The following is a 24,129-nucleotide window of genomic DNA, read 5'->3' on the forward strand; positions in this document are numbered from 1 at the left end:
GCTAAATACGGAGCCGAGTTACATGCTAATTGTATGTCAGCGTTGATGTCTGTTCACATCCGTCACTGCCAGGGACAGCTGACAACACACACACACACACACACACACACACACACACACACACACACACACACACACACACACGGACATTCAAAGTGGATGGAAAGTGAAAGTCTACCGATATTATTATTGTACACATTGTACACTGTGTATTGTACATATTGATAATCGCTGGTGTGTTTGAGGGGAATGTGTCCACTGTACAGTGTGTGTGTGTGTGTGTGTGTGTTTGTGCGTATGTGTATGTGTATGTGTGTGTGTGTGTGTGTGTTTGTGCGTATGTGTATGTGTATGTGTGTGTGTGTGTGTGTGTGTGTGTGTGTGTGGGGGGGGTGTTTGGGGCCATTGTTTGGCAGTTATGCCTGGCACATGGATTTACATCTCCCTGACAGAGAGGGAGTGAGAGTGGGAGAGAGAGAGAGAGAGAGAGAGAGAGAGAGAGTGGGAGGGAGGGGGGGCAGGGAGCCAGTACCACAGCTAAGTCTCTCTCAGTCCATACCTGCTCCACTCGGCAATGTTGGATTCGACCACGCAGCACACACTAGACTGAGCTCCACTCGCACACACACACACACACACACACACACACACACACACACACACACACACACACACACACACACACACACACACACACACACACACACACACCGACGACGGACGCCTGGTGATCAGCTCCTTGAGGTGTCACGCAAACCAGTGAGTAGGTCTCTTTTTCCCTTCACTTTTCACGTTTTATGTCTTCATTTATTTTTTGTTGCTGTCATTCTGCTGTATCTTCAGTTCTATACGCCGCTAGTCCTCTTGGAAACTCTGTCGAGCGTCTATTTGAGGCTAATGGGCTTTCTTTACCCTTGAATTACACCTAATCTGTGCTGTTGCCATTGAACAAGCTTGAGGCTGCAGGGGTTGTGTCCAAACGGTCGCCTGGCCAAAATAATACTTTGTAATATCCATACAAACTATAATTTCGGCCAGTCCACCGTTCATTTGAAAACTACTTTCCCCTCGTTATTTGTGAAACCACAGTCGGCGTTACATACCAAAGAGTGTGTTTGAGTCTAATTGTTTCTGCTGTCCATTATTATTATAGATATTGTAGGTGCTATTTTGATCAATTGTTTAAATTGATGTTGCCCATCTCAATATAAAAATTTTAATGAAATATTTCGTTTATACTGTATTCATTTCTATTTTTCGCGGGTTCATCATTGGCCGTTTTGCATATGCAGAGTCTCTACTTTTCTTTCTATTTTCTTTTTTCTATTTTCTATTTTCTTTTTTATCACCTCGGCAGACACAATAATTTACTTCAGTGTAGCTCCTCACATTCATAGATACATCTAAGTTGTTTGTGGGTGTTTTTTAAGGGGTTTTAATAAGCAACAGGGTTCTTGGGTCAATCATCTCTAATGGTGGTGAGTCTATCGAGAGGTAACAGACACTATCACAGATCACACAATCACACACACACGTACTGCATTTTATTTCGATTTTTGCTGTAAAATAAGCCGATAAAACGTTGATATAAAAAAACGCTAATGTCCGACAGTCCACAGAAAGAGAGTTGTTTTTCATTTATTTATGTATCCCTTTCCTCGTGGGCTTGTGTCACACTTGAAGTGAACGGGCTCACATACACAAGTTGTGGCTCTGGGCTGCCAAAAGAGCACCCTTTTCTTCCCACTTCTCCCCGGCCTCCCTCCTGTGAAATTAGGATAGTACACCTTCCGGCCTCTCAAAGGCAAGACATCCTGCATCTCCATGATGAGTTTTATGTCGATATAATGATGAGGAAATCCACGATGATGTCAGAGATGAACATCAAATTCCTGTCCTGGGAACTAAGAGATTTGCTCCAAGAAAAGTGATATCGGTTGATCCTCCATAAGAGAGGGACATGGGCGTCTACACTACCTCCCTCTACTCTACCTGTACTCTATAGGGAATTGATAAGGGGACGGTATGGTGAATGATGATCATGAAGAGGCCAAGACTTGAACATTTGTCAATCATATTGAATCTTCCTTTTGATGTATGATTCATATCACATTCAGCACGCTGTAAATGTACACACACTGTATAATATATCTACGGTGGGAAAAATCCTTTCTCTACTTTACTGTTGGTTGTAAAGTAGCAGCTATTGGATTGATGGTTGAATGCCAGTTGAGATAGATTGGGATCTCAGATCGCTAATTACAGATAATTATTCAGAATATGATAGCAGATAGCAAAGAAAGTCCCTTGAAATTGTTAATACAGCGCTAGCACTGTATGACAACATAATCTGCGGTGTGACAGGTAGAGTGACTCAGGAGAAATCATGTGATTATTAATTGAACATCAAATCTAAGAGGTTGGAATTAAGTTAACCTCTATACGACAGTGTTAAGGATAATCTGACAACAATTTTCATAGTGAAAGAATCTGCCTTGCTCTTCACGACATTTTTATTTCGAATGTGTCCCTGTTTGCGGGCCTATGTTGTTGGAAAGTGAAGACGTCGCCGGTGAGCTTGCCGGTCGCTAATCCATCAGAGATCAGATTAAGGAGGGAGGGACAGGGATTAGGAGTGAGACAGACTGCTGCTGAATAGCCAGACACACAGGGAGGCACGGGGGTCAGGTCACAGTGGCTGTCAACCGCCTGCATAGATCTGCCATATATCATAAACCCAAAACCCAGCAGTCGCAACTGCGAGTCGAAAGTCTTGGCAATCCCAACTTTGAGGGGAGGGAGAGGGACGGATGAGTCCTAAGTGCCCTCACCTCTGCAGTGGGTCGACAGGGCTTCATTCAATGTGAGCGGCGTCCTGTATAAAACAGTGGCGTGACAATGAGCCAAGAAGGTCTGCCTTGACCCATATCAATGCATCTTGATCCGTCTCAAAGTTTTCAATTGTACACATGTAGTAGCTAAAGCGCTTGTTGTTGTTGTTGTTGTTGTTGTTGTTGTTTGGGGATTTAGAAAAATGTAGCACATGCGGGGATGTACGTACGCACTCCACACTGCAGTGAAGCAGCCAATAGGAGCTATATCCCTGTGGTCAATATCCTGTAAGTCAGACTAACACTAGTGAACTAGTTCTAAATATAAACTCACATAAGTATTATCCAAAATGCCCAAGGGGTATCATCACAAATCCCTCCCACCCACAGGCAGCACACTGACTGCTATATTGCTGCCATTATTTTTTCTTCTGGACATGGAGGCAGCATAAGCGAGAAACATTATTACAAACAGGTGTTAGTTGGCTTTGTACCCCACCTCATTCTCTCAGCACCTCTATGCCACCTGCCGCAAGCCTTCAAATCAAACTAGCCTACACACAGACAGACACACACACACACACACACATACACACACACAGATATTATGGGTGTAGACAACACTCAAAGGTTGGGTGTAAGGAGGAAGTGTCCAGCTGTGAGGCAGGCAACGGCTCTATTTTCAGCAGGGGCAGGATCAGGGCCCGAGAACAGAACTCGGTTGTGTGCAACAGGTGGGAGTAGGGGGCACGGTAACCAGCCTGCATGCCCTTCAGCAGTCAGCTCAGCACCATCCCTTCCCCAACTCTCAAGTATTTCTTCCTTGTGTCAACCTTTTCAAATTTTCTTATTTCCTAATCCAATGACTTTTGGGGTATTTTGCACTGGCCTGCATACCATTTGTGAATGATAAATTCTCCCACTTTTGACATTGTTTAGTAGCTGCAAAGAACATTAATCAGGGGTAGTCAAACCACTGTGTACGTCACAGTTGTCATCAGCAAAGCCTTACATAAGGAGAAGTATCTTCAGCAGTCACAGAGTTTGACAAGGATTTGAAAATAAACAGAAGTATGTTCAGAGGAAGCAAATGGGGGTACACACCAAAAGGCTCTTAAAAGACTTCTTCTAAAGGACTTAGCAAAGGACAGCATTACACAATTCAATACTTTTCCCCACCCCAGTAGTGCATAGACTCGGATTTATCAAGGACGGGTGATCACAAGGCATGACACATCTTGTGATTCTTGCTCACACTATAGGAGCCAAGACGTAACCGTACACCTCATTACAAACCAACCTGATACTTGTAAGAGTCCCCGAGTCGTCGGAGACCAAATACAAGAGTTTGTGACCAGTGATGGGAGCACACTCTGATTAATTACATTGCTGCCCATGAAAACAATTTACAGAAAGATTTTCTCGGTTGTAAGTTTCCCTCTCGGTCCTACTGGCTGAGCTTGTTTATTCCAGCTAACCTTTGGGACCAGGAATACAGTCTGGTAGTGTGCATTTTGTCAAAAAATGGGGAAAAGTCTTGAAAAAATTTAAATAGACCACCATCAACCATCACCCCTTAGATTGATCCACCTTGACCACACATGTATGATGTGTGGTCAATTATTAGACTCAAACACTAAACACAACAACATTTATATTTTCTTCTGTGCAGATATCTTGAGAAGTCGTTATTGCTTTCCAAAATGTGAAACCTCCAGTGACTGTTGCTGTTCTGTTGCCAATATTGAACAATGGTAACACAAATACCTCTAACCACTGTATGCTCACAGGAGTCTTACTGTGCATCCCCCTGATGCAGTGTCTGGCTCTAGATCTGTCCAGTTTTATTTCATGCAGTCGGGTTTTGAAATGCTTCGTCCATCCACTTATTTATTCCCCCGTTCGAGGATAGACTAAGGCGTCCACATTTCCCTTAAAACTTCTGTTCTTGGCTCAACTGAATCCTGCAACGTGTTCTCCTTTGTGAAAGTGGGCTCCCTACCCGATCATTACATTTCTTCTGCGCCCATACAAGAAAAACTTTAGACACTGAAACATTATAAAAGTCACATGTAACATCCTCTGTGATACTCAGCTACTGGCATCATGCCACTTTTAAATATGATAGACAGGTGTATGATAAACAGGTCGATTGTCCTGCGCGCCCTGTAGGCTCCCTGTAGGATGGAAGTAGGCTGCTACACCTGGCGACAGTGTTGTCGCCATTGTAAGTATTGTTGATGTAGACATGCCACTCCGACGAGTAATAGAGGCAAATTTGGTTGAAAATTGGTTGTCCTTGTCAAAAAGAGTGATCCGGAGAAGTTCCCGCTGTGTGGAAGACGTACATTATTTGATGGTTTATTTGTTTTTATGTTTTTAGTGCGTGAAATGTTGTGTCTCTATAGGCACAAGCCTGCCCACTCCTTTGGGTTTTTCCCTCCTCCAAATTGCAGCACTGTGATAGGTTCGGCAGTTACATAAACCGTGCACAAAATCTATACATATTCTATAAGCCATGTGTAATCGCAACCAGTTGGAAGCACTGTAGGTAAGATGCGGGTGACCTGCCTGGCTGTGTGGCAGATATTTACAAATTTCATTTGTCTTTTGGGGCAGCTAGTCTGTCTCTGTTTCCTTCACTAATGCCTTATTCTTCTGCTGCTTGCAAATATAATTATACACTGATATTGGGGATCACATACTCCACAGAATTTCAATAGCCTTGTCACCAGAAGGCTGTAATCACTCGGTGAAAAAGAGGCGCAATGAGTGTAAAGAAATTGTTTTATTTCACAGTGAGTGGGCGTGCCAGCGAGGATTATCAGTCGAAGTTCAGTTTCAGGGGGCTAGACGCTTTGCTGTGCCAAAAATGTATTTTTATCAAAAACGGGAAAGGCTAATTGTTTTCATTTCCAATCGTGGAATTGATGTATTGCAGCAGGGAGCATTATTTCCCTCAAAAATGTGAGAAATACTGGAGTTGCTTTTTAATAATTTAGTCAAGTCAAGTCATGTCCCACTTTATTTTTAAAGCGCATTTCATACCGGGGGCAACACAATGCGCTTTACAAAGAAACACAATCAAATAATGAAAAAAACAATTGATCGCTTTGATCGCTTCCTGTCTCAGCTCAGTGGGACTCAGTCCACAGGAGGCGCACAGAATGTGTCCGTTTTTTTTGCTTGTTTGTTTTTTCCAGCGTCAGCGTTGCGTGTTTGCTGCGAAGCTTTGATTTGATTTTGAGTCAGCTGAAGGGCTTTGTGATGTGTGGGTGAGAGACTTGATTGTACATGTGCACGAGCGTGGGCAGGTGTTTTAGCGTGGAGGTGTTTTGAATGATGCGAGTGCTATTACACGTGCGCTTACACACACACACACACACACACACACACACACACACAGACAGGCACAGACACGTACACACACACACACACACACACACACACACACACACACACACAAAAACACCTTTTGTGTTCGTAATGGACTCTCACATGATTCATTCCATCAGTTTGCAGACGCACTTAATCCTCCCCCGCAGTGTAGAGGAACAGCTCAGAGTAAAACCTTTCGCGGGTTCTGCGTGCATCAACCAAGAACGTCTCTTTGGAAAAACCCAAGCTTCGAATGTCGAGGGTTTCTCTTCACGCACGGTTGAAGCATGCCGTACAGCCAAATAGAGATAATAGAATAGTTGTTTTCGCATAATAAAATGTACTTTAAAACACAGACTTTGGATGGAACGGAAAGATTCTGGCTTGCATCATGGGTTAACGTCCAGTATATTGACATATTGAAGAATGTGATGTAATATTCATTAGAACATATGGATGGACACCTATATTTTGCAAACCATGCCAATGCATTGCCATTAAATATGAATATTATATGAATATTATGAATATCCGACAAAATATAATGACAGTACGTGAACTCATTTTCAATCATATATTCCGATATCTATTTAAAATGTAAAAAGTAATAACACAAAATTATAAATATATATACTTATATATACTATATATATGTATATATACTTTTGGACAATGCATGTATATGAAAAGTGGCATTAATGAGTGTATTCTGAAACATGTAAAAACTTAGTTAATTATTTTATCTGATACACACAAATGATCTCTGATGTCATCGCTGTGTGTAATTACGTGCTGAAACTGTTGTGAGATCAGTGTTTGATATAAACAAATAATGTAAACCTAGAAGGACAAGATATAATATATTAGATCTCTGTACTGTACGTGCAAGCTGCACATCATGCAAGTAAGTGAGAGGGTAAGAGTTGGGGTGAGACAAGTGACATTTCCTTGGATCAGGAAGCAGAGAGATGTTAACGCGGGTGCAGCGCAAATAAAGGTGCCTGGTTTTAAGTCGCCGGAGATCAGGTTACTCGCCTGTGAACTCTGAGCTCGGCACAAAGCTAACTGCTTTGTGCCGAGGCATTCAACGTGAGCTATGTTGTTTCAAATAGAAACATTTGTCTGTATGTATGTATATATGTATGTATGTATGTTTATATGTATGTATGTATGTTTATAATTAGGTATGTATGTATTTGTCAGGCTGGCCAGAGTCACCCAGGTTTAAATCCCTAGGAGTACAATGTTCAAATGTTTTGGGAATAAAAGGGGTAAAAGGTCAATTCAGTGAGATTAGGTCATCCTGGAATATCGTATGTATGAATGTATGAATTAATGCAATGCATGTATGTATGTATGTATGTGTGTGTGCACTTCTGTATTTGTGTATGTGTGTTTGGGCTGATGGATGGATGAATAGTTGGATGGATGGATGGATGGATGGATGGATGGATGGATGGACAGAATAATAGGCAGATGAGGCATACTGGGCACACTGTAAATAGCTGTTTCCTGTGGTGTTGACCACAGAGATAAATTTTACTCTCGACAGATATTTGGCAAATAATGGACCCTTCTCAGCACACTCTAAACCCACGTGTAATTCGCAACATCTATGTATGACGCTGCACCAGTATAGACAATGCTTGTAACATATACATACATTGCTACACTGGAATTGAAATTGAACATTTAGGTATTCCAACATTAATGGTATGAGCCACATCTGTGCTTACTTGCTGTGACATCTCGACAAGGGCCCCCCATAAAAAAATGCATATATCCAGATAGCACTGCAAGCAACGGTAATGCTTATACAAGAGTCATATTCCGAGCTTTGGGCCTGCAATATGTCACCCCTTAAGCAGCATAAATGTATTTTCATTGTATGGAGAACTAATCTATTTGAATTCAAGGTTTTTCATTATTTAGGTTTTTTTAAACACTGATCTCACTAGGCGTATAAATTAGTTTACTCTTCATATGTATTGACAAATAACACAAAGTATAAACATATATTTTCACAAAATATGCATTATTATATTAAATTATATTATTTACGAAATGCTAAAAAAATTGATTTTTTTTTTTTGTACAATTCTGTAATGTATTCTTACAGGGATACAATCTTAGTGTGTACCAAGATAGATATGGGCTGCATGCTAACTGTGTTAGCTCAGTGCAAGGCTGCAGGAGGAATGGACCATGCCATGCGATGACACCCGTAGTCGGTGCCATGCCACTGCTCCGAAGGCCCATTGCTCCGAAACCCACAACTCTCTCTAACCCCGACCCTGACCGCTCCACTGAAGCGGAGCCTGACATGCGCTCCATGTCAGGCTCCGTAGAGCAGCGGTTCCCAACCACCGGGCTGCAGACCAGTGCAAGGCATTTGCCACCGGCCAGAAGCAGGCTGTCGGACAAATGGGCTTTTGGTCCAATGGGGCACTTTGTCTCACTCTTCCAAGATGGGAGAGAGTGAGAGGGTGGGAGAGAGAGAAAGTTAACACTGAATACTGCTCTGAAATTAGCACAAGTTCATTGTTTCACTGCTTTGTTTTAGCACAGCACTGATATGGTTTTGACAGGTTGTAATAAATCTATTACTGTTTTCTGGTGTTGCTTGTTCAACCCCCAGAGTGCTCAATATGTCTATGAAACTTCTTACCTATATTTCTACTCAAATACACACATATATACAGTATATACATATATATAGTATTTAACCCTCAAAATCACTTGAACTTGGCCTAATCATGAAGTGTATTACATTTATACTTACACTGCATGGTCAAACATATGTGGACACCGGAACATCACACCCATGTGCTCGGTGAACATTAAATTTCAAAACCATAGGCATTCATATGAGGATGGTTCCCGCTTTGCAGCCTCCACCCTTATGGGACGGCTCTCCACCACATTCTGGAACATGGCTGCAGGGATTTCCTCCCATTCTGAAACGAGAGCATCAGTGAGGTTGGGGCAGGGTGTTGGGTGATGGGGCCTGGCTCAGCATCCCAATCCATCCCCAAGGTGTTCAATGGGGTTTCAGGTGCGGGCTCCGTTCAGGCCAGTGAATCTCCTCTCCACACCAGAGTCAGTTAACCCTTTCTTTATTTTTGTGATGGAAAACATTTTGTCAAACAGAAAAGGTGTCCTCACCAAACTGTTTCCCTTCACCGTAGTGTAATTAAGGGGCCAAGCCCAAACCGTGAAAAACAATCCCAGACCAGTATTCCTCCACCTGCAGAATTTACCAGCTGCCACTATGCATTCAGGCAGGTGGCGTTCCCCTGGCATCCGCCAAACCCCCATTCGTCCGTCGGACTATCATTTGGTGAAACGTGATTTATCACTGCAGAGAATGCATCTCCACTTCTCCAGAGAGCAGTGGCGGTCATACTTACACTCTATACACCACTATCGCCGAAGCTTGGCATTGCACATGGTGATCTCAGGCTTGTTTGCAGCTGCTCAGCCATAGAAACATAGTTCATGAAGCTCGTGAGGAACGGTCCTTGTGCTGACGTTGCTTCCAGAGGCAGTTTGGGACCTGGCGGCGAGACCATTTTTACGCGCATCACACATCGTCACCGGGCGGCCCCCGTTCAGCGAGCTGGCGTGGCCTGACGGTCCGTGATCACCGGTGTGGCTCCTCGACGTTTCCACTTCACAACAACAGAACTGACAGTTGACTGGGGCGGGTCTAGCAGGGCAGAAATTTGACTAATTTGACTTGGCTTACCTTGACGGCGCCATGTTGAACGTCACCGAGCTCGTTCGCAGGGCCCATAATACCGAGTCGAGTCAGAGCAATCTGTGGAAGGACATGCTATCGTGTCGCGCTTCCATTTTTGGTCCACTGGCAAAGTCAAGGGGGTGGTCAAAGTTTTATTTTAGCTTGACATTGTTTGTTACTGAGAGATTTGAACTGACCCACCACCCTGGAAGGAAGTGGGTCATGTGTGTGTTTATGTGTCCGTGTGTGTGTGTGTGTGTGTGTGTGTGTGTGTGTGTGTGTGTGTGTGTATGTGTTGATGGAGGTCAATGGCCCTTGGATGGCCAGTCGGTCAGACGTGCCCCCACCCACACACACGACACATGCAGTACATACATACATGACCCCTTCCCTCAACTTCAACACACACACACCGGACATTTTAAGCACCAAGTAGGCAATAGACAACATGAGAAAATGCTCAACCCGGGCTTATAAATAAAATAGACAAAGTTAAGAGCCGCTGGAATAGATAAAATAAATTGTCCAGCGGCGTTTAACAAGGGTTCAACAAGAGTAGCTACTGAGTAATGGCTGCAGGAACGAAGCTATTTTTGTCCCGCTTGGCTCGGCACCTGGGGAGTCTAAACTTCCGACCAGAAAGACCCACGCGAGCCGGAATTTGCGGTGCAAGGGGTGGGAGTCGCCATTTTTAAATAGAGCCAGGTATCCGCCATGACTGTCCGATGTACAGGGACTACGCCGTGACTCACCAATCAGCTTCCGACAGGAGACCGTTTAACGATCTGTTTCGAAGAGTTTGTGTCCCGAGGGACGGACTCCCAAACCATGACCCCAAAGTAGTTGATTTCATCTTGAGAACACCGTGGATACAGCATTCAACGGACAGCCTTGTTTGGTTGCTTATTCATGTCTTCATTTTCAAATGACGTCCAGCCCACCTCAAAGATCACGTCTCGCTATCTCACGCTGACTGGGATTTTTAAAAAGACAAACGACAAACACGGAGAGGTTGGTCATCGACCTCTCGGAAGAGTGTCCGGCTTCTGCTGGAAGTGGTCATCTCTGCGGTCGCCCCGTTTTGATCCTCCATCCTGTTCACCGGTGAGGTTTAAAAAAAACAAAAAAAAACGACGCAGATTATCGACGCCATGTTCAAAGCGTTAGGGACGGTTCCTTCGAGCTCGACTGCCAAACGGATACGCCATCCATCCGAAAGGTCACGCACACATAGGCACACAAATGACCTTTACTGGACTCCCTCGCCCCCCCCCCCCCCCCCCCCCCGGCTCTCTCTCTCGGTCTCCATGCGCCTGCATCTGACTGAGTCACGCTCTCATCACCCTCCTCCTCCGCCTCTCGTCTCCTCTCCCACCTCCGCCTACCCTCTCGTTTCTTCTGCTTCGCACCCTCATCTCTCACCCTCCCTCTCCTGCAAACAACTCTGAATACAGTGCATCTAAAACTGTATCCTGCATCACCCTCGGTGTCTTTGTCCCCGACGCGGTGCAACAAGGTAGAGATATGGATCTTTCTCTCTTTCCAGCATCTTGTCTTTGACGTCCGCCCACTCGCAGCGTTTCTTTGCTTGTCTTTCCTGGACTTTCTCCGCTGGCTGGCGAGATACGAACAGCAAAACGCAAACTCAGGAAACACAATGAGGCTATTTCACTCCTGACTCGGTGCAAACGACAGTCTCTGAGTGGTTTGGCATCCACATTTAATTTGGCGGCGCGGAATTGACTGAAATCGACTCTCCGGTGGACTGCTTCTTCCGAAGGTCAGCAAAGCCAGAGCCGCTTTGGTCCACGGCACCGTTGTACCCCTCAAAGTTCAACCCAGGTTGAGCTGCAGGGAAAGACTTTGCGTCACAACCGGAAGCGAGTCCGCTGATCAGTGCAGTGAAATGGATTGAGCGGTGGCGCTCCGGTGTGATTACGTGTCTTCCAGGTTGCAGCTTGGGAGAGGGAGCGTTGACAGCCAACCGGGCGTCGGCGCTGCCCCTGCCGTTGCACTTGAACGCTCTAACATCTACTCGGAGGCTTGAGATTGCAAGGTCAAATGCAGTGGTGCCTTGGTTTACCAGCGCACTAACATACGGGTTTTCCGGGCGACGAGCCGTCGTTCCGTAGATTTTTTTTGTATTGATTTGCCAGCAATAATGTGGCGAGCGAATCCGGCCGTCACCCCGCGTCTCACTCCTTCACTTGGTGACCTGACCGTGGAAGCATCTCTTTTGTGTTTTGTGCTCGCGTTTTGTGCTTTTTGTGCAGTTATTTTGACTTTTTTTTTTTTCTAACCGTGGGTCATGATGTCGATTGAATTAAAGCATGAAATCATAGAAAAACATGAGCGAGGTGTGCGTGTGATGGAATTGGCGAATTTTTTTAAGTTAAGCGAAAGAAGTGAAAATAAATAAATTGTAGCAATTGAGTTCAGCAATAACGTGCAGCAACAAACGAAAGCGATCGAAAAAGCACGAAACGAAACGAACCCCTCCAACCTCCTCCGCCTATCTCCTCCACCCTCCACCTTCGCCAGCATCTTCCGTTAGTCCAAGTTGTCTGATCTCCAAGGTAAATACACTTCATAAAACCAGTTTATTTCCTTACATTCTCTTTTATTATGTTTTATTATGTTTTTATACAACATTTGTTATTTATAAATACATTTTTCTTATTTAAAAACACGTAACAAAAAAAAATTGGGGTGGTTTTTTGGGGGCTGGAACGGATTAATGGCATTTCAATGAATTTCAATGGGGAAAACTGATTTGCTATACGAGCAGATTGAATTAGGAGCTCTGTCATGGAATGAATTAAACTGGTAAATTCAAAGTACCACTGTAGTTGCAACTTTGGCCCAGTTGATGACGACCTTTTTTAAAGTGCTCTCAATCAGGACGCACGGCTTGGACAGCACCAAGACTCCACGACCAAATCGAAAACTCTCTTCAGCCCTCGTAGAAGTTGTTCAATTTGTTGTTGCATGTAGAACCAAAAATATTCCTTTTTAATGTAAGTGTGGGTATAGTATAGTATAGCATAGTTGTATCTGGTACAAGAAGGGTACAATTTGGGGTAACATGTGTTTTTGATTAAACACTAAGCCAGCACCAAAACCATGTCTCCTGGACAGTCTCTGGAGAGATCGAAGGGCTCCATCGATTAATTAAATCATGATATTAGTTTCCTGTCGACGATCGGCTGTCAACTCATACAGTAGTTAAAACTTTACGTTTGGCCGCCAAGTGAGACATTTTGCCAAGGCTCCAGCACGGAGCACCTCCATTGACGGACCCATAGTGTCCAGCATAAGTGCACATCGGCCTTCGAACGGGGACTTGTGTTGCCAAGTGATTATTTGTCTGGCAAGGCACAAGTGGTGTCTCGTGTTGCCTGGCAGTATTTTTCAGGACAGTAGGGCATGGGGAAAGTTGAGACGATGTTTAAGGATGTCTAGGCATTCCCGAATCCGATCCGGTCCGGTTGCTTTCAAGGGCGTGTCTTTTTTTCATTCTTTCTCAAGGGTTGACCACGACCGTTGTTCCCGACCTCTCCTGGACCCTCCTAAAAAGCAACATAACTTTGTTTGTTGGTTACCAGGAGCTGTCAACATTGCACTTAGAAAATTTTATTTCACTTATAAATGATGGAACGACAGAGTGAGATGGTACGTGGGAGTTGTAGTTGCCGACCGGCCACACGGAACAGATTTTTATGGGGTGCTGAATTGGCCTGTTGCATTGACATCGTAGTTAACGGTGGTTGGTGAGGAATAGTCATGAGGCACAACGCTCAAGATATTACATCAGAAACATTTATTGGCATTTTAAATGGATTTATAAACGTATGCTTGGGTTTTGCAGCACAATTTAAGAATCTTTTTTAATCTCAAGACAGATCAGCCTCAACCCCCTCTAAATGTCTTTCAAGCTCTTAAACGGAACTTGGCTCAACCGACTTTCCCTTGGAGTGGTCCCTGTGTTGGCCCAGTGGTGGTGAGAATCTGCTTTGTTTATCACTGGTTGCCATGGTGCTGCTAATACGTGGGAATTAATGCTGGCTAACCGAAACCCCCGGTTTATATTTGGAGAGAACTTGAGGAAGAAAGGTCATTTTCTTTTTCTAGGTCCGTCGCCCTCTCTCCATGTCTTTTTTTGTCTTCTAAATTTCTCATCTCTCTCTCTCTCTCTCTCTCTCTCCCCCCGTTCCACCACCACCACCTCCCCCCTGGACCGCAGGGTCAGCATGGAGGAAGCCGACCTGCTGAAGGAGAGGCTCCAGGCCATCACGGTAATGTCCTCTCACAACGTCTTACAAATCTAAGAAACTGGGCTCCTACCCCTCTTTCCCTCTTCTCCCTCTTTCTCCCCTCTTCTCTCCTCTTCTCTCCTCTTCTCTCCTCTTCTCTCCTCTTCTCCCCTCTCTTCCTGATCCCTCTCTCTCTCTTTCCTGCCGTTTCCTTTGTCATCTTGCTCTGCCCCCCCAGATTTAGATTTTTGATTAAATTGTGTATATATTAAAATTTCGACTGAAGAAATGCCAGTTTTCAGTGAACCTTAGTATTACATGTTTAATTAAAAATATTTCACTCTACCACAAAGTTCATTTTTTTCAGTAAGGGCCGAATGTTTCGGCTGTTCGGGTGCAGCGCTGCTGCGGAGCTGTCCATGGTCCAATGAGGTTCAAAGCCATCTGTGGCTCAAAGCTAATTTTGACCACTTTATCACTATTCCCTGTAACTTTTAGTTGTTTTTTTTCTTATATATTTTGAGTTTGCTAGAGATTATCTTATTACCTTTTTGCCAATATTTGTAATGGCTTTTTTGTCCAATAAATTATCCAAAGTTTCAAGAAGCTGCATTTAGAGTGCGTTTTGAAAACCGTCACAGACTTCTACCTGATCGAGACATCGCTACCATTGGATGCTGTGACAGTAATACAAATTAGAATAATAACGTCAAAATATTACTCACAGATCACTGGGAAGCCTGTGCGTGACGCGCCTTATAAATGTGTGGTCGGCCCGCGCATAACGCCCCCCCCGCAACCTCAATGTCACTTTAACTGCATGTGGCTATTAGCGCTGGTATTTGTGAATTGGATGTAGCACCGCGCACCGAGACGCTACTGGCGTGGCAGCGTGGTTAGGGATGCATTTCACCCTTTGCGGGTGCTGCGCAAGCCACGCAGTCCTTTTGTGACTTCGGCCCCCAGTGTGCAGATCTGAGAGATCGGGCCGCAGCCGATGTTGAGATCACCTCTTGCCTTTTCACAGAATACGGGCACAGTGTGATTTCTGTATTTCCCTGCCGCCACGACATGTTTTTTTATTTTTTTATTTTCCACATTAGCAAAGTACCTGACTTTCCTCTCTGTGGAAAGTGATGCCACTTCCGTTGCAGATAGCGTGAGCCTTGTCGTAGATGAAGACTGGGACTGTAAAGAGAGTAAATGAGGATAAAAATACCCGCAGACGTCACCGCGGACGTCCCCTTTGACTGAGGATTAGAGGATCTGGATCTATTTCGGTGTACAACAATGCTGCGTCGATATTCAATTGATAATAACAGTCCACATGCCGCAAAGGGTTTGCACGTTTTTTGAAAGTAAAATCAGTAAAACAGGAGAGATCAGATATTTTTGAAATTATTATTTAATAAGCTTGTCCTACGGTGCCTGCGGTTTGGCGTTTATTTATGGTCAGGAAGTTATGGAAACCATTTAATAGTTATAGGGAACACTAGCATGTGCACTCACACATGAATATAATGTCCCCGCTAACGGGTACGGTGAGTGAGGTCGCAAAGGCCGATTCACTCTAAAACAAGCCTGCCATTGGCCATCCTGGGCTGACAAGCTTTAAGAGCTTGGAACCGTACAGATTGATCACTATGTTGACATGCAGCTGTTAGGTTAAGGCTGAAGACTTGATATGAAATGATGACTGGAGGACTATCTTCCATGGCCCAATTATAAACCATCTGTTTATATATATATATATATAAATATTGAATATTTGTTCCCACAGGACAAACGAAGAGTTCAGGAGGACATTGCCAAGAAGAGGAGACAGATTGAGGAAGAGAAGTTAAAATTCCAGTACATAAAGGTAATTTTCTGTCACAGCAAGAACCCATTTTGCACCAGACTGATGGTTTAGGAGTTTACATTTGTGTTCTCTCCAGTGAAGTTTTGGTAGCCTGTAAATTTCATCAATTAAACAGTTTGGCAGTTTTTTTTTACTTGCACCGCAGAAGTTGCATCCCATGGGGCAAACCCCCCAACATACTCTTGAATTTCAAAATCATATAGCGTCAGTTCAGGGGCTGGAGACAAACATGATGCTGTAGTGACAACAGACAGGTACAGTCTGGACATCGGCAAGGGCGACCAACGGCTCTGGACCAGGAACGGACTGAGCCTCAGCAGCGGCAGCCGACGGCTCTGAGTAGGGAACGGGCTGAGACTCGGCTGTGGCAGCCGATGGCTCTGGGACAGGAACGGACTGAGCCTCAGCAGCGGCAGCCGACGGCTCTGAGTAGGGAACGGGCTGAGACTCGGCTGTGGCAGCCGATGGCTCTGGACCAGGAACGGACTGAGCCTCAGCAGCGGCAGCCGACGGCTCTGAGTAGGGAACGGGCTGAGACTCGGCTGTGGCAGCCGATGGCTCTGGGACAGGAACGGGCTGAGCCTCAGGCCGGGATGGCTGACGGCTGTGGAACAGGAAAGGGTTGACCCTCGGCAAGGGTGACTGGAGTGACAGGCTCGGTGGAAACGGGAGGCGGAGACTCAGGAGCACCTGGGCGGCAGAGACTCTGCAACACTAGGCAGCGGTGACTCTGGAGCGCTGGGCAGCGGAGACTCTGGAGCGCTGGGGGACCTGCATGAGGTTGCGCCGCAAGGTCTCACACCTCCGAGATTTTGTGACTTGGTGGGGGAAGCCAAGGGGCTTTCCCTGGAAATCTATTGGAGGCTATGGGAGATCAGAGTTTTGTTGTTTTATTTATGATACGTTGGCCAAAATTGATCCGCAGCGCAATTCAGATAAGAAATTAGAAGTCTACCAATTACTTTTTGACGCAGAGACAAAATAGTCTACGCAAACAACTCACTCTGGTTTGGTGAATTTTGGTAAATTAACAGAGTTGTTGTTGAGTTCGGTTTACAAATAAAAGGGAACATTTTTACTGGTATTTGTTTCTTTTTAGAAAATCTTGCAATGGGGGGGTGGGATAATTACACATTGTGACTCCATTCTATAGTTCAGTAAGCTCCTCTGATCAGGACACAACTTCAACCTCCGTCTCCTGTCTCTTCATGGAACGGGCGGACCGACCAGCTCTTTTTCGGGCTCTTTTGTTGGTTCAACCACCATGAACAGCAATTCGTCCAGGGCAAAAACAAGCTCCGGCGCCCCGGGTGCAGCCATGTTTGCTGTCCCGCGCTCGTCTTTGTTTACTTCTTCCTGCCGCACACGGTACTTTCTCTCTACTGCCACCCGTGGTTTCTGAGAGTACTGCCACGGCGAATGTGCCGACCATAAACGCTCTGTGCTCCCTGCGCAGGCGGCACGTGGCGCCGAGACCCGCCTGCGCCAAAGTATAACCGGGGCTTAATGAGTAAGGTGAAGAGGGCTGGCTAGGACGGGCGTCAGCAGTGGCGTGACATGGGGGGGCAGCGAGGGTGCCCCACCGCGGCGTGGGCCCCGAGCAGCAGCAGCTTCACTGGTTCAAGATTTAAGAGGTTTATTCGTCACATACATATACATACTTTCATACGTATACTGTATACAGTGAAATGTCCAGTCCAGTGAAATGTTCACTGGCTGCACCGTCGGTACTTGCGCCGCTGGGTGTCAGCTGTGCAGCGGCAGGAATGCAGAACCAGAGAGAGACAGAGAGAGAGAGAGAGAGAGAGAGGGAGGGGGGCAAGGAACAGAATAACTATAACCAAACATGGAAAAACCAGGAAGAGCATATAGTTGTCACAAAATCGTGACAGAACTATTCAGTGACAGGGAATAAATAAATTAACTTTTGTGAGAGAAAAATGCACATGATCAATTCTTTGCATGATGTTTTACATGTTTTATACAGGTCAATAGCCTTTGTATGTTACCTAGCTTTAAAAACACATTGCCTCTGGGTTTTAATGAGTCTGTCAGAGTTTATATGAAGAGTTCTTTCTAAACAATGTCAATTGTAGTATTGATAAACCAGATCACATTCCGTCCTCACTCAACCTTGTTTGGAGATAAGGATAACCCCAGGGGGCTTGAAAGAGCATTGTGTGTTTGTTTTATGGCATAGTCTGTGACCGGAGTTTGACTGGTAAATCATTGTTTGAGGGTAACACCCGGGGGTATGATTGAGGGGCACAGTCTTGTAAATGACACCTGACCAATGGTACACAACCTCTCTTCGGTATGAAGCCCTCTTCGTCAGTAGTAGGGGCAGACTGAGCAGAACACCGCTTTGAAGCATGACCGTATCTTCCTCTTTATTCTGCAGAATAAATATCTTTAATACTCTCAGTTGTTTTGTGTTGCTGTAGCGTGCAGATTAACCTCACCCACCAGGCAGGAGAATTTCTCCAACACTTTCTCTCCGAGACATCACACATGATGCTGCAATGATTTCTGTGCTGACAACCATCTGGTCCGATTGTATTCCCAAAATCACCGTGAATGTCGTGCGGTGTTGAAATGTGCGATCAACAGAAGAAGGCGCTCAGGGAGCAGTGGTTGATGGACGGCCTCAGCCAGCAGACGGAGGAGGAGCATGAAGCCATGCGGCTCCAGGCCCAAAACGAACAGCAGCAGAGTGTCCAGCTGCAGAGCAACATAGACAGGTACACCCCACCCCCCTTTGCTTTTAGTGCTGTGGAATAATTAAGTACAAAACCATAATGTATTGCCAGGCAAGCGGATTTATTCAAATAGAAAGAAGAATACAAACATGTAATACAACTTTGCACACCCTTGCCAATCACAGCAATAGACTAATGGTAGTTTTAATTACTGGTACCTTAATGGATGTGTTGTTGTGTTTGTGTGTGTGTGCGTATATATGTTTTGTTCATGGACAAAATAAATATACCGTCGCAAATCTACGACTTCCATTTATGGAAATTGGAGCCGTTCGTATTCTCACAAAATAGCTGTCCTTGCCCTAATGGTGATGTAATTGCCACGTTATTGCATGCTGCCCAGTGCTCTCGGCCAATAAGATTGCCTGGTGTCTCGTGCCAGTCACATTCCATTTTGTTCCAATGTAGCTGTCCTGTAAGCCAATCAGATTCTATTTTGGCAATAGCAGGTCAAGGCATTGCATCCCAGCGAAGACAGTTCTGTTTACTTTATTTTATAATAAAGGCCTGTTACATACCCTACACAAGAATAACACAAAGAGCAAGGAAAGGGCAGTTTCTCACCTTCTCACGAAGCAAACGTGTGCGTGTAATTCCTCGCTTTTCCCATAGAGGCGCTAAATACAACTACAGGTACTCCTCACTTAACGACCGAGTTCCGTTCCTAGGACCAGGTGGTTAAGCGGATTGGTCGATAAGCGAGGACCCGTGTTATTTCACAGAAAGGGGGCGTGGCTGGTATATAAAGTGTATATAGTATATATAGTGTATATAGCGTTATTTCACGGTAAGAGGGTGTGGCGATTGCGTGTAGTGAATACTGACAGACTGTGGGAACGAGACTGAGACTGAGAACGGTGATGAGATGAGATGTATACAGTGTATATAGTATATAAAGTATATATAGTATATATAGTGTATGAAGGGTGATGCGTGATGAGCGGCTTGACGCTGAGACGCTGTGGTATTGCACACAGTGTACAATACAGACTGGTCAGAGAGCTGGTCGTACGTCCGAACGGTGTTTAAACAGGAAGGTCCTTAACTGAGTAGTACCTGTACTACTCAACAAACTACACAACTGAATAACTAACCCAGAAACATGCACCGAAACGGCAGTGGAAATAACTTGGGTGTACACCCAGTTGTATGACACTGCGTCTCCACTGCATCGTTGAGAATATACAAAATTCCTCCTACGAAATTAGTGATTTTGGTGCCCCCTTGTGGATTAGCCGTTGTTGACTCCGGCAGGGCCCCAAAAACGCGCGCGGCAAAAGACTGAGGTCATGAGCCTGTCTGCAAACCACGTTTCAGAGACACTGTAAGGTTAGGGCCCAGGGCTGCATATTTGCTATGAAGGACAAATATAGGAAAACGCCAACCTCTCTCTCTCTCTCTCTCTCTTTTTCCAAGTCAGCCATTTCCAGTGGAGGTCAGGGGTGCAAAGTGTTAGCGGGATTAGGATCAGAGAGGGAGCTTACGCCATAACTTTCACCTACTTAACTCCCTGTGGAGGGAGCTCTGTGTGTCAGTTGCCCATCCCCAGACACTTATCCCCCTGTCGCGTTATGTAACCAGGCTGCTTGGCCAGACCTCTTCTGTCTGGGCACACACACACAAACACACACACACACTTACAGACTGTATATATATATATATATATATATATATATATATATATTGTGTATATATGTGTGTGTGAGTGTGTGTGTCGGGATTAACCCAGTTCGGGTTAGGGTAATTTACATACATTATATACATATAAAGTGTATATATGTAGGTATATAATATCTATACAAAGATATATACATATATTATATATGTATATAATGTATGTATATGATATCTATGTATATATGTATGTATATTAGCTTAACCCGAACTCACCCTCTCTTAATACTGTTACCTAGCAGGTAAAAAAACTGACAGAGAGATGAAAGAGATCAAATCATATTCATAAAAAAATAGGTCATTGTATTGTCATCGTACAATTACTGCATGGTAATTGTCACCCTCCGAACGTAACTAATTTCTTCAATCAAATTTTGTTTTATCTGTTACCCTTTCTGCATATGGAACACTTCATTTCAGTGTTTAGTAAAAGGGAAGAAATTGACGTATTGCAATTGATAGATGTATGGTTGTTTACTCACTTGTGTGAACAGCTAGAGAATGTAAAGCCTTCATTTTTCGGCCCTTGTGAAAAGTTTCAGACCGACACCGCGACTGGAAGCTACCGTTGCCAAGCAAATGCTAACCAGCAGAAACCTAGGAATATATATATATACTGTATATATAATTAACGGTGGATGTTGCAATATCCACAGTTATTAACAACTGTGGATAATAAATCTGAAGAATTTAATAAATCTGAAGAATTGAATTTGTGATGATTGAGAAAAAAAATACATAAACGATGTAAGTTTTTGGAGCTGGTTTCAAACACTGTATAAGAGCCGTTTTGTACCTTGCATTCAGTGAAAATTGCAAAGGCAAGTTTTGGAAAAACAGAAAAAAGAAAATGACAAGAAGAAATGCAACGTTATGGCCGTTTCGGACAGGAAAGTCTGCTTGATCTGAAACCTCGGCACATGTCAGCCGACGCCCACTAGTGCAGCAAACACCACCGTCAGATGCGTTTTCGGATTCAGTTTAAATTGGCTTTACACAGTGGTGCTTCAAAACTGATTTTTTTCGATCAGTATATGACGTTTAACTCTGTATTTCGAATAATAATGAATACAATTGGTGTTGGACAAGCTCTGAGCAGCATCAGTTATCAAAAGAACATTTTAATTACGCTGCTCTCTGGAACAAGGAAGTGCTGCCTCCCAAGCTGCAACCTGGGCATTCAGGTCAAGCCAGTGGACTCCCATCTTGTGTTGACGAGTGTATTAGCGCTGAAAGGAATTTGAAATGCAGTAACCAGAGTCCATGTCGGTGCCCTGCCAACCTCTAAGTGCTGAGAAGCCCCCCTGCCTCCTCCGGGGAGAGAACTTAGGGAGTCTGCTGATCCATCCATCCGGGAAAAAAAAAAAAAAGCCTAACAGATAAAAGACAAGGCCCGCAGGCGATCTGTGGAGAGATCCCCCGCTCTGGCCACCGCGACCCATCAGCACGGAGAATGGGATTGGCAGTAAAGCCCCGACCCCCGGCTATGAATGACATACAAAGAAAAAATAAATCTCCCCGTAAGTCCTGGCAAAATGGGAGGGAAGATACCTTAAAGCTCATCGCATCCTAGCGATACATGAGACAGGGCCTATTTTCTCGTTGATGTCTGCAGATTTTTCCTGTTTTTTTATGTTAAGGTTTTTTTAACATGTTAAGGTGTTTTTTACCCCCGCATGGTTCAAAGCTCAGTCCCGCTCGGTTCATCAAACATATTAAATATAATTTTCAAAATAAATACACAGCAGCTCAACAACATATCAGATGTCATAATAGTTTCTTGCGCATTGATATGTTCAAAAGCAAAATGAATAAATGACAGGAAAACAAATAAATTAACTGAAAGGCTCATGTTCCCGATGAGCCTAAATGACTACATTACTCAAAGTAAAACCTTTTACCTTTTCTGTATCAAAGCATCAAAAATATATTTTATTATTATTATTATTATTATTATTATTATTATTATTATTATTATTATTATTTAAAGTAGTATTAATAATAATAATATTAATTAAATTGTATTATCAATTAATAATAATACAATTTCATTGTCAATAATTGTATCATTGAATTATTGAGGCTTTTTGTCTATCTTACCCAGATTCAAATGAAAAAAGATCAATGCCAATTGCATCCCTGTGCGTATGGTATACACACTAAAGCAACAGCTTGCGTAGTAACTGTGTTTGCTCAATGAAAGGCCGCAGGGGGAATCAGCTCGCCTAGCTCCTGTGACAGAGAGATATATATCTGAAAGGTTGAGTTATCTAACTGATACAAGAAAGATAAAAAACATTAAAAACCGATCTTCGATGTTTTAAATGCTTCTGCCTTCTGATTTACTTTTGATTAGTGTGGTGTGGAGATGGTGTGGCTTGAACAGCCACACCTGTCTTGGGCCAGGTATTTTGCCCGGGATCAGGGTGGCTGTTCGCCTGTTGCTTGTTACAGTAATCAACGTGCAACAGGTTAAAACCCCATTCCCCCACACACACAGGAGAGGAGCCCTTTTCACGACATGTTTCCATCTGCTCTGAGCTTCTTCCACCTTGCCCACCCTCGACAATAAACCTGGTGTGTTTTCATCACCTGTGTCATCACCTATGTCTGTGTCGGAGGGCCCTGAAAAGGCTACTGGGGGCATGTGGCAGGAGAAACTGCCACAGCGATCCACCCGCACGGCGCAGCAATCTATGAAATGGGTATCAACTTTCGCGTCTGAATCTGGGCGCAAGTTGAAACCGAGTGTCCTTCTGAGAACATCAGATCACTTCTTTGCTGGCTAACGGCTAACAAGCGCTGCTCGCTCCGCAGAATGGAGAAGGAGATCCAGGATTTGGAGACGCTGGAGCTGAGCATCTCCGCCAACGAGGAGGTCACCCTCAAACGCTTGAAAGAGGTGGAGAGGTCTGCAGAAGACATTATCAAGGTACCCCACCACCCGCCCACACCGCCATTTCAGGACACCTTAGAATTCCGCCTGCGGTGTTCGTTTTGAGGAGATTGCTGTTTGTGCCTTTTTGTGCTTGTTTGGATGATCTGATTGGATGGTGTTATTGTTGGCATGTCGGCAGAGGTGGACAAAAGTATTGAATATTTCTAGTACATTCGCTATGTGTCGTAGTTTTGAACTCAATGAAGAATGTAAAAGCATACTGCCAAGTTTCATTCGAGGCCTCCTGTACCTTTGTATATGTGAATAGAGATAATTATGTGCATTTGTTTTTCACTGTTAATGATGACGTTCCACCTGACGTTAATTTTAACATTTGCTAAGAATGTGTAAAACATACTCTAAAACTGCTTTAGTTACTTTTAAAACACCGAAAAACACTTAAGTTCAAATACAATAAATAAGCAAGTTGACAAGCAAGTTAACCTATTCTAGGTTAACTTGCTTGTCAATTGTATTGGTATTATGTCAACTTATTGTGTTTTATGTCGATTGTGGCAGTTTTCCTACCACGCGCCACCCAATTGGCGTTTTAGGGACCTCCGGCACAGAGACCCAGAAGACGGGCTGTTGTAAAAAACAGTTTATTGTAGAGAGTTGGCCAGTTTGAATTAGCCAGGAGTAGATAGACATGTGTCATGACAGGGCGCCTACCCTGAGTGTGTGTGAGGATGG

The 24,129-nt window shown here is 44.2% G+C and overlaps 1 protein-coding gene across 2 annotated transcripts in view; it reads left to right on the top strand.

The window, feature by feature from the left end:
• Window positions 1–573: 573 nt before the first annotated feature.
• Window positions 574–24,129, top strand: part of palmdb (palmdelphin b) — a 28,097-nt gene continuing 4,541 nt past the window's right edge. The window contains exons 1-5 of one of the 2 annotated variants that reach the window (XM_080020302.1): window positions 574–763; window positions 14,195–14,246; window positions 15,985–16,065; window positions 18,676–18,806; window positions 23,316–23,430. In XM_080020302.1, the coding sequence (XP_079876428.1) occupies window positions 14,202–14,246; window positions 15,985–16,065; window positions 18,676–18,806; window positions 23,316–23,430 (372 nt within the window). In that variant the 5' untranslated portion in view covers window positions 574–763; window positions 14,195–14,201. The remainder of the gene's footprint in view (window positions 764–14,194; window positions 14,247–15,984; window positions 16,066–18,675; window positions 18,807–23,315; window positions 23,431–24,129) is intronic. The other variant, XM_080020301.1, reaches the window with a different exon arrangement.

The sequence above is a fragment of the Zeus faber genome (genome assembly GCF_960531495.2).
Source record: "Zeus faber genome assembly, chromosome: 19".
In the NCBI taxonomy this organism is placed as follows: Eukaryota; Metazoa; Chordata; class Actinopteri; order Zeiformes; family Zeidae; genus Zeus; species Zeus faber.